This window comes from Zea mays, chromosome 5, assembly GCF_902167145.1.
Source record: "Zea mays cultivar B73 chromosome 5, Zm-B73-REFERENCE-NAM-5.0, whole genome shotgun sequence".
NCBI lineage: Eukaryota > Viridiplantae > Streptophyta > Magnoliopsida > Poales > Poaceae > Zea > Zea mays.
Genome location: NC_050100.1, coordinates 20,356,189 through 20,369,558, shown reverse-complemented (window position 1 = coordinate 20,369,558; position 13,370 = coordinate 20,356,189). Strand labels below are relative to the sequence as shown.

At 46.4% G+C, this 13,370-nt stretch overlaps 2 protein-coding genes and 1 non-coding gene across 3 annotated transcripts; all 3 read right to left on the bottom strand.

Moving 5' to 3' along the window:
* Window positions 1–9,036: 9,036 nt before the first annotated feature.
* LOC111589406 (small nucleolar RNA R41) lies at window positions 9,037–9,118 on the bottom strand. The gene has a single exon (XR_004849831.1). It is a non-coding gene; the product is annotated as a small nucleolar RNA R41 (small nucleolar RNA).
* Window positions 9,119–9,419: 301 nt separating this feature from the next.
* On the bottom strand, window positions 9,420–10,178 carry LOC103626071 (clathrin heavy chain 1-like). Its single transcript, XM_020537621.1, has 5 exons — window positions 10,140–10,178; window positions 9,999–10,061; window positions 9,827–9,929; window positions 9,604–9,716; window positions 9,420–9,510 (listed from the first exon to the last, which is right to left on the bottom strand). Exons 2-5 carry the CDS (start codon window positions 10,013–10,015, stop codon window positions 9,435–9,437), a joined length of 309 nt encoding a protein of 102 aa, XP_020393210.1. The 5' UTR covers window positions 10,016–10,061; window positions 10,140–10,178; the 3' UTR covers window positions 9,420–9,434.
* On the bottom strand, window positions 10,042–11,455 carry LOC103628051 (probable E3 ubiquitin-protein ligase HIP1). Its single transcript, XM_008648334.2, has 5 exons — window positions 11,169–11,455; window positions 10,933–10,983; window positions 10,751–10,849; window positions 10,394–10,553; window positions 10,042–10,061 (listed from the first exon to the last, which is right to left on the bottom strand). The coding sequence occupies exons 1-5, from the start codon at window positions 11,232–11,234 to the stop codon at window positions 10,042–10,044; spliced, it is 396 nt and encodes a 131-aa protein (XP_008646556.2). The 5' UTR covers window positions 11,235–11,455.
* Window positions 11,456–13,370: the final 1,915 nt, after the last annotated feature.

Sequence of the window (13,370 nt, the reverse complement as noted above, 5' to 3'; positions counted from 1 at the left end):
GAAAATAAAGAAAAAACACGGCTCCGTGCCGAAATTACATACATGTTCAGGCCTCGACAGCCACAATGAACAAAAACACTGGCATTCGAAGTGCCATTACAAATGGAACTCCGGTTCCCCCTCCGCAGGTACGAACAACCCCACTCCATGGGGGAAGGCCTGCGGAGCAACAGAAGACTGACGAGCGGCTCGCCGCCGCCCGTTCTGATTACGACGACAACCACCCCCGCCCCGGGCGGCGAAGCGGCTTCGGCAGCAGCTTCGGGGCAGGTGTTACGACAGGAGGGCTCTCACCCGTAGAGGACGAGAACCAGCCATTCAGGCCGGGAGACGGAGACCCAGGGCTACTGGCGCCCTAGCCGAGTGACGGCGGCCTACCTATCCCGGCATGGCTGGAGGAAGTCCCCGTGAGACTGAAGGATGCCATTCTCCCCCAGGCGCCGGGGGAAGAAAAGGGCAGCCGACCCATGCGGGGGCAGCCCCCCGACTCGCCTCATCCTCCATCTTGGCCTGGATGACGAAAATCCTTGAGGCCGAGGGAGGGGTAGAGGCCGCAGCCTGGCTCGCTTTCCCCACCGTCAAACTGGAGGTCACCATCCTGGGTGACCGCCGGTGGAGGGGTGCAGCCGGGCTGCATGATGAAAATCCTTGAAGCCGAACGATGGCTGAAAGGTACCAACTCCCACGGAGTTGCGTTCCTCCAACGAGGAGGCGGAAAGACGGCGGATACCCCCCATCCGGGGGCTTGGAAGATGGAAAGACACGACGCATAAGGGAGGAAGAAGACATGGTTGCCTTCCGAAAGGGGTCGCCCTCCTTTTAAAGGCAACTCTCCCTACGTGCGCCCCCAAACGCCACGGGCTGAGTCTTCTCCAACACGCTCCAAGGCCCTCCCCTGCGGCTCGGGGGCTGGGTCCCGCATGTCATGCAAACCGGCTCAGAGCAGAAGAAGCCAAACCGCCGCGCGTGGCGCACACAACCGCCCAGCGGTTACAAGCGACCCCCCACTTTTGCCCAGACCAACGGGCGGAAGGGGCGGGCAGCCATGCAGGCGGCATGCAACCGCGCCAGGTGGACGCGCTTCTCCGACTTCTGACACGCCAGCTTGGAGGCCCAGGCCCACGCGTCACGCAACCAGCGCGCCAGTTGCTGCATGCAAGCAACCGCACCGCCACTTGCGCCACCGTCGCACCTCTTCGGTTGCGGAACCTATGCCGCGACTCGAGGCGACCCAGCGCACGACCCAGCAGCGCCAGCCTGGCGCGACGGTCAATGCGGCCGAAAGTGGGCCGGCAGTAATGACGGTGGCAGGCGGGCGGGAGCAGCAGTCACGTCGTCAGCCAGGCTCACGTCCCATCCAGGGACAGCAAGAGAGCCTCCTCCCACGACGTGAAGACGGTGCGCTCGTGATCCGTTCCTCGAACGGCTCGCACACGCGCAACGGCCGCCCCGCCAACCACTCACCCCGTCGCATTAACTCCGCCGCGGGACAGGCGGCGCTCCTGGCAGGAGAAGCGGGCGACGCTTCGCCTTCGCCGTAATAACCGCGCCAAAAAAGGTACGCCACGTCGTTCGATTTCGTATCTTTTTCCTTTTTTCCTCTTTCTCTATCTCTTGCAACAGGGACCGGGAAAGGGGGATACCCCGAAAAGGATCCTTCTCTGTGAAGGAACCGGGCTCTGAGCCCCCCCTACTGATCAGAGGTTCGAAGGCTGGCCCTCTGAAGGGTTCAACAGTCGCCTCAGATCGCGTGGGCCCGACACCCACTACTGGTCAGGGGTTCGAAGGCCGGCCCCCCGAAGGGCTCCATGGCCGCCTCAGGCTACTCGGGCTCCGCGCCCATTACTGATCAGGGATTCGAAGGCTGGCCCCCGAAGGGTTCACAGTCGCCTCAGACGCCGAGCGAGGGATGACCAGGGGTACGTTCGATACATAACCGAGGCTCGGGCTACGCTCCCGAGGTACCCTAGGACATTTCCGAGACCAGTGGGAACGATCTTGTAACGGAATCCCATCGGAGGGAGGCATCGAGCCCTCGGACCCCGTCGCCAGGGGACCGGGTCCGGCAGATCACCCGCAGGTACTTTTGGGCGTGCCTCTGGGCCCCTAGCCGACCCCCAACGAACGGGGCACGGACGTCCACTCGGATTACCCGCTTGCAGCTCACCGGAGACACCATGTTCGGTGCCCATCGAGGGTAACATGGCGCTCTCCCCCCCTCCTCCTTGCGGAAAGGCGACGCAGGGGCGTATGTAAAAAAGCCGAGTCTGTCCCTGATCGTCCTCTCGCCCTGTGCGGAGGCTCGGGGGCTGCTCTCGCGAACCCGGCTCCGGCCAAACCGTTGACAGCGTCAACATACCAGCCCGAGAGCTTGGGCCCCGACCGTGCACCCGGGCTACGGCCAGTTCGCATGAGGGAACAACCAGACCAGCCGAAGCATTACGCAAGGCATTAAGACCTCGAAGGAGTGAAACCACTCCTCCGAGGCCTCGGGGGCTACACCCGGCGGGTGCGCTCGCGCGCACCCACCGGAACAAAATGCAACCGAGAAAGGCTGGTCCCCTTGCAAAAAAGTGCGACGAAAGCCTCCAAGCGAGTGCTAACACTCCCTTCGAGGCTCGGGGGCTACTGTCGGGGACCATAATTAGGGGTACCCTCAAGACGCCTAATTCTCAGCTGGTAACCCCCATCAGCATAAAGCTGCAAAGGCCTGATGGGTGCGATTAAGTCAGGAATCAGTCCATACGAGTGACTCGATCACGCTTCGCCCGAGCCTAGCCTCGGACAAGGGCAGCCGACCTCGAGGGACTTCCGTCTCGCCCGAGGCCCCCCATTAACGGTGGACACATCTCCGGCTCGCCCGAGGCCTTGGCTTCGCTAAGAAGCAACCCTGACTAAATCGCCGCACCGACTGACCGAGTTGCAGGAGCATTTAACGCAAAGGTGGCCTGACACCTTTATCCTGACGCGCGCCCCCCGGCAGAGCCGAAGTGACCGCCGTCACTCCGCCGCTCCACTGACCGGTCTGACAGAAGGACAGCGCCGCCTGCGCCACTCTGACTGCAGTGCCACTCGACAGAGTGAGTCTGACAGGCAGTCAGGCCTTGCCAAAGGCGCCATAGGAAGCTCCCCTCCGCCCGACCCAGGGCTCGGACTCGGGCTAAGCCCCGGAAGACGGCGAACTCCGCTCCGCCCGACCCAGGGCTCGGACTCGGGCTCAGCCCCGGAAGACGGCGAACTCCGCTCCGCCCGACCCAGGGCTCGGACTCGGGCTAAGACCCGGAAGACAGCGAACTCCGCTCCGCCCGACCCAGGGCTCGGACTCGGGCTAAGACCCGGAAGACGGCGAACTCCGCTCCGCCCGACCCAGGGCTCGGACTCGGGATAAGCCCCGGAAGACGGCGAACTCCGCTCCGCCCGACCCAGGGCTCGGACTCGGGCTAAGACCCGGAAGACGGCGAACTCCACTCCGCCCGACCCAGGGCTCGGACTCGGGCTCAGCCCCGGAAGGCGACGAACTCCGCCTCGCCCGACCCCAGGGCTCGAACTCCGCTCTGGCCTCTGCCGAACGACCTCCGCCTCGCCCGACCCAGGGGCTCGGGCTCGGCCTCGGCAACAGAAGACAGACTCGACCTCGGCTTCGGAGGAGCCCCCACGTCGCCCGACCTAGGGCACAGGCCCGCCACGTCAACGGGAAGCGCCATCATCATCCTACCCCGAGCCGACTCGGGTCACAGAGAACAAGACCGGTGTCCCATCTGGCTAGCTCCGCCAGATGGGCAATGATGGCGCCCCACAAGCTCTGTGACGACGGCGGCTCTCAGCTCTCTTACGGAAGCAGGTGGACGTCAGCAAGGACTCGACCGCTCCGACAGCTGTCCCTCCGCCAGGCTCCGTTGCTCCTCCGACAGCCACGACATCACGCCAGCAGGGTGCCAAGATCTCTCCGGCTGCCACATTGGCATGTACTTAGGGCGCTAGCTCTCCCTCCGCTAGACACGTAGCACTCTGCTACACCCCCATTGTACACCTGGATCCTCTCCTTACGCCTATAAAAGGAAGGACCAGGGCCTTCTTAGAGAAGGTTGGCCGCGCGGGACGAGGACGGGACAGGCGCTCTCTTGGGGCCGCTCGCTTCCCTCACCCGCGTGGACGCTTGTAACCCCCCTACTGCAAGCGCACCCGACCTGGGCGCGGGACGAACACGAAGGCCGCGGGATTTCCACCTCTCTCACGCCCGTCTCCGGCCACCTCGCTTCTCCCCCCTTCGCGCTCGCCCACGCGCTCGACCCATCTGGGCTGGGGCACGCGGCACACTCACTCGTTGGCTCAGGGACCCCCCGGTCTCGAAACGCTGACAACTTTGAACAGAAGTTTGAACTTGATTTGTGTTGCTGAGTGGTGCTTGCTGGACATTGCTGGATTTTTAGGTAACCACTGAAAATTCAACACCTTCTTTCCCTGAAACTATAATGTTCACCATCTTATGGTTAGGACACTTAGGCAACATATATTGTTGTAGCACTAATATGCTACAATCAGTGATAATTAAATTCTGCAATATATAACACTTTGTATTTGTTAGCTGCTAACTTCTGAGTCCTCTAAATTGTAATTTGACATAATCTTAGTGGTTGTTCATTATTTATCACTAATCAGTAAATGGTTGATAATTAGGGTCATTAAATAAAATACCAGACTTGTGTGTATTTGGGGTATTCTTTGGGCTGTATAAAGTTTATAGCATGCTTCCGGTATATAGAGGTTGATGCTAATTCTTAGATAAAAAAATTATAGTTGGGAGGCTTAGCTGGTAGCATGCTTTTTGTATGTTGCACTTGCACCCGCCCACAATTCTTTCTCTCCCCTCTTCTTTTTGAACGATACACTTGTACCCGTCCACAATTCTCTCTCTCACCCGCTTCTCTTCATGCTTCTTTTTTGGATCTATCATTTAGCGCAAGCGAACATCTTTAAGGGAAACAATTGTTGCTTATATCTCTTTTTTCTAAACTTCTTTAGTGCTTTCCTTTGAGTTTGAGTCCTGCTTGTTGAACCACACAAGATGAGTAAACTATGAGCCAGCACATGTTCAGGAAACTAATCTCCATCAACAACTTCCTCTTAAAACGTCACTATCAAACATTGTAATGTGCAAATCATTGTGTGTTACATGACATCTTAAATATCTAACTTTGAGAATACGGGTATACGAATATGAATAAAAATCAGGTACAGGTAAAACATTAAGTATTCGGCGATAGGCCCAACAATGATGCACAGGAGCATTACAACACAAAGAAGTTCAACTTATTGTTCAGTCACTGTCCATCTTCTATTTGACAACAATTTCTGGAGTATGAGAGGGCCTGTTTATTTATTAGTCAGCTGAGGATTTTGATCTAGGCATTTTGCAGGCAGAAAAAATAGGCCAAATAAAAAATAGGATGTGAATTCAAATAACCTGTCCTTGTAAAGTTCTGATGAATATTGATGAAAATGTCTGTGAATTGTTGAACAATTGCAACTTGAACAGTTGAACTGTAAATATGAGACAATAAGATCAGCACCTTTAACAGTATAATCACTGGAAGCTGTAATGACACTGCAAATAGGAGGAAGGAAACGTAAGCCTTTAATTCTTTTCCGGATTCAGGATATAAAACTGCCTGGAACATGAATGAATGTATGAATACTGAAATGCTGAACCTAATCCAAAAGAAATAAGAAGATATTGAAAACTGCAGCCTGCAGTGTGTTGGAGAAACCGACATAATTCATTATGAGTGCATTATATAATTTCTGGTGTTGTATGTTGCATGGGAGGACTTTTTGTACAATACACTTGTACCTGTCCCCAATTGACAGAGTGACTTTGTTTGTTGCTAAATTCTGATATCTCTAAATTCAGTCATATTAATACAGCGATATATTGTACATATTGGATTCAGGATATAAAACTGCCTGGAACATGAATGAATGTATGAATACTGAAATGCTGAACCTAATCCAAAAGAAATAAGAAGAGATTGAAAACTGCAGCCTGCAGTGTGTTGCAGAAACCGACATAATTCATTATGGGTGCATTATATAATTTCTGGTGTTGTATGTTGCATGGGAGGACTTTTTGTACAATACACTTGTACCTGTCCCTAATTGACAGAGTGACTTTGTTTGTTGCTAAATTCTGATATCTCTAAATTCAGTCCTATTAATACAACGATATATTGTACATATTATTTTAGCATTTTAATAGACAAGAGATTATATGTCATATAGTCGTTTTAATGTTTTTTGTATCTTTGCAATAATGCCATGATAGATCCTATAAGAACAATGGCATTAGGTAGACGTACTCAAAATAGGACGGTGGCAGGCCTGTCTCCCTTTCCTCCGTAAGTTTATATAAGGTTATTTACTTTTTACATCTATATGTATGAAGAACTTAAACTAAAGTTCGTGTTTTATATAGTTTCGTGCTATTTGACGATATTCAAGATGTCAATAACTTACCACAAGTCAAAAGTGTCTTTGCAAGGGTAGTTGTTAAGTTCCCTAGGCGTCGTAATAGTCAACACTACATCCTACAGGACATCACTGTGAGTCACTTCAACAAGCATTGAAATAGAGCCAATATATTCATGTTATTATAATTAAATTCTTCGACTCATACAACCTGTATTCCCAAATATCTAGGGATCCAAAATCGAAGCAATTTCTAACGGCAATAATGTCCAACGGTTCGATGCCTTACTCACACAAGGATGCACATATACATTGTATAGAGTGGCATTTTGTCTAAACCGGGTGGAACTTCAATTTCGCAATATTGGTCATGGGCTAGAGTTGGGATTGATAACACATACTATTGTGGATCCATTCACGAAGCCAATCCAATTTCCTCCATTTCCAAAGTATCTTATGCCATTTCATGAGGTTTACCAACAACCGCATAAGACATTCGTAGGTAATAACCCTTCTTTCCATATAGTTTATATATATATATATATCACTAACGCCTGAAGTCTAAATGATTCAAAGGTAACTAATCATATGTGAATTGTTCATATGTTATTGGCATAGTTCTTCATTTGGAACCATTAAAGCATATCGGTGGAAGACCGTATAGAGAAGCTGTACTAATGGATTCTAGGTGGCACTAGTTTTCATATATACATTCTTTTTTAACAGCATTATGCATTTGTTAGGTCTTATTCAGACGATTAAGGTTTTTAATAGGTGGGATCTAATCATCGTGGGGGTATGGACTGACCTCTTGCAAAGAAATGCTCTACGATGGTCGTTAGCTAGAGTTGACAAGAACATAATTATTGGAACTTTGCTGCGTTGTAACCATAATCACAGTAATTTCTTCTGTGCCTAACATCTTTCAATATATACTTAATTCTTACTCTTATTAATAATTATATACTATTATAACAATAGGGTGCTTGGAAACCTCGGACCACATCACTATTCATTTCAACCCGGATCATCACACTATATACCGCTTGAAGAGTGAGTGGTTCTTATAATATATTTATAGATTATAGATATAGATACAATTAGAATGACATTAAATTAAAATAATCATGTCCTTACAAATCATGTTCTAAATTGCAGCAATTCGTCGTTCGTTGATTGACAATCCAAGGAGTCGTTTCATCGACAAATTTCTAGAGAACAGACGAGCACATTTGGCGACTGTAACATCGGATTGAGACATGTGTTCTAGCTTGTTATAGTAGAATACTTTGTTAGTCATGTATCAGATGACACTTATTAATAATGATTTGTGTTCTGTTTTTATTGGTCGTGTGTTCGATCTCAATGTTAACCGCTTTGTATAGAACTGTGTGACCTCTCTATTATCTAATAAATAAGTTCATCATCATTAGTTTGTTTGTCAGTGTTCTTATTAGTAACTACTTTCTTTACAGTGGGGCATTTTTCTGGTTTCTTGTTCTGTCTGCTTGTATATATGAGGTTGGCTTTCATGTGTGTTGTTGCTTCTTATAAAACCAGCAGCAGAGAAATCTCGGGTTGATTTATCATGTGAATTTACAACAGTTACTGGCTCAGTGAATAAGTTATATGCCATCCAACATAGGCATTCAGGCACTCAGGCACACAAAAACTGAGCTAAGCAACATTGCAACACACATGTCACAGGGCCACAACCAGGTCCAAGTGGCCAACACGACAAGTACACATGTGACACAGCTTGACAACCAACACTTGGAGTCTTGGACAACAACACACACTTTTTGGATAGCAAACATCAAGGCAACGCACACCAACAGCGGTATATGTACAACACAGGATTGCCATTCGCCAATAGCATATGTATTACTTGGAGTCTTGGACAGCAGGTCAGCAGTACACACCACTTGACTTGGACAGCGTAACAAAGCAAAGAAAATATAAGTATTTAGATAACCAAAGCAAAGAAAATGATACAAATAATTCAATATTACCTTTGAGAAACATCAAGTCGCCATATGAATTTCCAAAATCTCAGTAACAATGCAAATGAGGGATGCACACAACCACTTACACCAAGTTTCATACAAAAAATCTCAGTAAAATTTTGTTTGGGTTGTCTTGATAGAAAGTAGTGCTGGTGGTTGTAAATGTGTCTTTCAGTGGTTGTGTGCACACTCTGTTTGTCTAATTTACATGCAGTGGCAACTTTGTTGTAGTGTTGCGGTTCTAAAGTACTACTGTATTTCAGTTCGAAGACCTGGGAGAACATTTTGGTTCACCTGAATAAAGTGGAGACAAAAAATTCAAGAAACGGCCCTCCCGATGCTGCTTTATTTAGTGCGTGAAATTTGAAAGACCTTTTATACTAAGACTTTAATCAAACTGCTACACTACAGATTCAGAGAAGTGAGCTCTCAAAACCCAAACCTGAGGTGATATCAATTTCTAGATTTGAGCACGAGTCACTCTATAAGAGCATGGCTGAAATCCTACTTTCCTTTCCTTTTTGTAAGCATAGAGAACCTAAACCAAACAAAGAAGACAAATCTTATAAAGGCTCAGAAGTATTCATTGGTTTCTCTTGTCAGGGATCTAAAAATAGGTATGTATTTTTTGTCATCACATCCTCAAGTTAGATCCGATGAGAAAAGCAAGCAAAAGAAAGGAGTGTCAAAATCCAAAGAAAATATAAAAGAAATTGAAGGTGATAAATGGACAGTCCTCACCCACCCCTACTCTGATCCAAGCATATCCCTTCACAACGAGTGTACCTTGATCCGTGTGGTGGGGGCTCCTGGCCGACCACGAGGATGGCGCAGCTGCAGCTCCCACCGATTCCGCAGCAGCTTTATCTGTGAGATCGACAACTTACTGGCTCTGTTGAATGGCTCTTGCTCTTGTTATTACCACTGCTGTCACTGCTCCCTTGGGACTGAGATGTATTTGTCTCAGGTGTTGAAGTTGCAAGGCCAGTTGGAAAAACTCCTAGCAAATCCATACTTGAAATGGATATCTGGGTCCTCGCTGTTGCTTGTAAAGAACACTCAGGTGTGTTGCATTTTGAGAAAGACACGCAAAATTTGAGAAAGGCATTCCGCTGTCAGCAAGAGAAATTACCTGGAGCTCAGATAGGATCCCAAGAAAAAGTAAAGGCCCTCATAAGATTTGAATTGCTCAAATAATTTGATGCAAGCATCAACCCCTAGCTGCTTAGAGTGTTCTTTCGCGGCCTGCATATGTCCCCCAAGATTTCACAATAATTAGAACCAAGAAGGAAGAAAATAAATGCCAATGGGTTGGTACAGAGGGGGAGGGGGCATAAGAAACTGAACAGGAATACCTGCACAACAATCTGAAGATTTCCCCTCAGATTAACCAGTAGAAGGTCTTTCATGCATTCCAAAGCCCACTCTCGACAATGTGCCAAAGAACTCAACAAGTGTCTGTCCAAGGAAGTTGTTAATGGGCAAAACATAAAAAAAGATATCTGAAAATAACTAAAGTCGACAAACCTGTGGTTCAATGACATGGGTATTTACAATGGCACGCTTGATATCAGGCAACTCTGAGTAATGCTGCATTACAAAATGTAAGGTTAGTTAAACAGGAATACGAAGCGGAGATATCATCTGCACCAATGCGAAGGTACTGACCTGGAGGGCTCGCAAGTACAACCCAGCCTTTTTTAATAAGACGTTTGGGAAGTGGGGTAATAGCAGCATAAAAGGGCCTGTCTTCTGTGAGAATGACAGGCAAAACCTGGACTACTTAACGCCGACTGTCCCACACAACAGGTCAGTTCCACATTGGAAAGAAAGTGCTCAATGTGAAATCCTCATATGCATTTTGTTTTATACCAGCAGAATAACAGAAATAGCAGATCCCCTAGGTGGCTAGGTAAAGTTACCGCTTACTTGACAGATGCTGCATTTCATGTCATCAACGGTTGATTTGTTGACTTCTAAAGCGACCTGAGTATATATGCTTCTTTTGAGGCATTTTGTGAACTGCTCCTCCGAAAGAGCTGTGCTCACAGAGCCTATTCTCTCCTCGAGTGCCAATAATTCCTGTTCAGAAGATACAAGCACCTCTTCCGTGAGGATAAATATGAACGAAGAGTATTTCGTAAAGGATCATTGTTACTGCTCGAATCACAGTAAGGGCTTCAAACACAGAATAAGGAAGAATCCTCCAGAAAGAAAAGCATCCTCTAATAAAACCCCTCCACCATTCAGGCAGGACAAGACACGATAAAAGATAGTACCTCATAGGACATATCATCAATATCCATCCGCATGTCTCTATGTCGATCATAGGAGGCAAAGGCGCCAAAAACTAGATTAGCCTCCAGCATTAGCAATTGCTGCAAAAAAAAGTTTATTCAAGGTTTCAGGCAAAAGAAAGATGATAACGGGCTTGTGGAGCAAAGGGTAAAAAAGAAATAACATCATAGGTCAGCTCTGCTTGCTGTTCAATCCTCTCCAATGCAGCCAAAACCTACAGAAATAAACCTATTTCATTCCAAAATGTTACACTTAAACCACCATCGTAGTCAAAGTTATGGATATTTATCAAAATCAAGACCAGTATCACTATATAATTAACTGGATTATAATGACATAAGATCTAACAACGAAAACATAACAACTGGAACCAGTATAGGAAACATTTTAGAAAGCAACCTCTGTAATTCCTTCCATGGTTATGTGTCTATGGCTGTCCCTCTCCCCTATGAGATTATGGAACATTTGTCGAGGACTTTCTTCAAAAAGGGAGCTTGGTCTTCCCCTTTCAGCTCGAGTACTCGAGCGACGATGATGACTAGACGAGAAAATGTTATTATCAAATTCCACAAAGAATGGCCTTATTGAACTCTCAGTGGAGACTTCTTCCAATGAAAGATGTTCCTGAGCTGGCTGTACATCCTTTGTGGATGACTCATGCAGAGAAAGCACGCCATCTGCTCTTCCATCTGGAACCAAGTTGTAGAAATAACATTTGAAGCTCAAATGAGTTACAACAACTGAAAACAGAGTCAATAACACCAAATAACGAACCTGCTTTGAGTATATCAGTATCTTGTCAAACTCCCTCCTTTCAGCAAATGCAGCAACAACTTTAGGGGTGCCCTAGCCTTTATGTATATTTGCAGTGCAAGATCATTGTCCACAGTCTACATAAAAGTGCACACACTTAGCAAACAATCAATACATAAGTGAATGTAAATTGGCAAAGTATAGTAAGATCCATGCATCAACAAACACGGTATGACATGCCTCACCTTAGCTGGGACGTGTGGAACTATTGTGTGTACTGCTTGTCACCTTCAAAGCATTAATTCTGCAAAGTTAACTATGAAATCGTAACCACAAGGGATAAAATTCAGAAGTTATAAAAATGAGGTGTTATACAAAAGACAACTATTGGCAATGACAACTACTCAACTGGTAGGTTAAACTTGACTTTTTAAAATAGTAGTAGAAACGAGTTGTGTACCAAGGAATATAACTTCAAAAAATTGATATTACGTGAGCTACATATATTTTATTCTGTTTTCTCACAGCCCTGACTGTCCCTAGAATGTTTTACTTTACCTACACCATGGGCACATTTATGAACACAATATCAAGAAAAACATATCCATGTTGTCTGATTACCATGGGCGCATATATATGTGTTAAGACACCCTTCCTTAAAAGTTTCAACTTGGTGTCTCTATTGATTCATACAACATGTTCGCGGTACCTGAAAGAAGGTAAGCAGACAAATGTAACCTCTCTTAATTCAGGCATGATAGGGAGGTCTACTATTCAAACAAAATAAAATTGCATGCAAAGGTCTACTACTACACATTGTTCAAGGGTAGCAGGTGGGCTTGGGAGAGATATAGTAGATGTGTTTCCTGTCCAGAATTGCAATAATCTAAGTATGAATATGACTAATCTTTTTCTACACAGGTCTATTGGTAGACTAAAAGACGTAGATGGATCCGTTCAACAATAACGATGTTCGACCTCCATTAAGAGAATTGTCTAGCAACACCCTTGAAGGTATATCTACTAATAAAATGCAATATTTGATCTCTCACCAAGGTTTTAAAAAGGAAAATAACGATGTTCATATTGTGTAGATGAATGTCCAGAGGTACCTATCAGCGACGGAAGCATAATTGATTTAACTAAATCGTGTGATAACACTCAAGGTGAATATGTTTGTTTACCATGTATTGACAATGGAGATTATTGATGGGTAATATATGATGGTTCAGGAGGTCGAACTGATGCGAGACAATGTAAGAGAGAAAGAGAAAGAGCACGATATGCGGCGATGAGTGTTGAAAAAAAATGAATTGAAGAACCGTCGTCAGTCACGCAAAAAAGAGAACGTTGTTCACCATGAGTATTCAAAAGGTAAATTAAGGCTGCTTGTGCGTCACTCATCTTTAAAATAATGCTTTTCTTATGTGTTATCGGGTTACTTTGTGTAGATGATTGTCCAGATGTGGCTATAGGCGACGGAAGCATCATTGATTGTACTATACCGTGTGGTATCACTCTAGGTAATTACATTTCTTTGTTATGTTAATTTAACAACAACGATTAATAATGGAAAAGGATATAACTGGTTAGGTGGATGTGATGATGCGAGACAACGTAAGAGGGAAAGAGAAAGAGCACGATACGCCACGATGAGTGATGAAAAGAAAAATGAATTGAAGAGGCGTCGTCAGTCAAGCAAAAATGAAAATGTTGTGTGAAAGGGAATTAGGCTTACACCTAGTCCCTAATTAATTTTGGTGGTTGAATTGCCCAACACAAATAATTGGACTAACTAATTTGCTCTAGTGTATCAGTTATTCAGGTGCCAAAGGTTCACAACAAGCC

Bases quoted from the DNA above. Each gene is read 5' to 3' on its own strand.
- LOC103628051 (XM_008648334.2), bottom strand. From the start codon at position 11,234: ATGTTCCATAATCTCATAGGGGAGAGGGACAGCCATAGACACATAACC. The intron at 10,850-10,932 runs GTTATTTCTTTT...TTTTTTTTGCAG, and splicing joins AAGCAGAGCTGACCTATGAT to CAATTGCTAATGCTGGAGGC. The intron at 10,062-10,393 runs GTAACTTTACCT...TTTGTAATGCAG, and splicing joins CAGCATCTGTCAAGTAAGCG to CATTACTCAGAGTTGCCTGA.
- LOC103626071 (XM_020537621.1), bottom strand. The intron at 9,717-9,826 runs GTATTCCTGTTC...GGACATATGCAG, and splicing joins ATCTTCAGATTGTTGTGCAG to GCCGCGAAAGAACACTCTAA. The intron at 9,511-9,603 runs GTAATTTCTCTT...TACAAGCAACAG, and splicing joins GGATCCTATCTGAGCTCCAG to CGAGGACCCAGATATCCATT.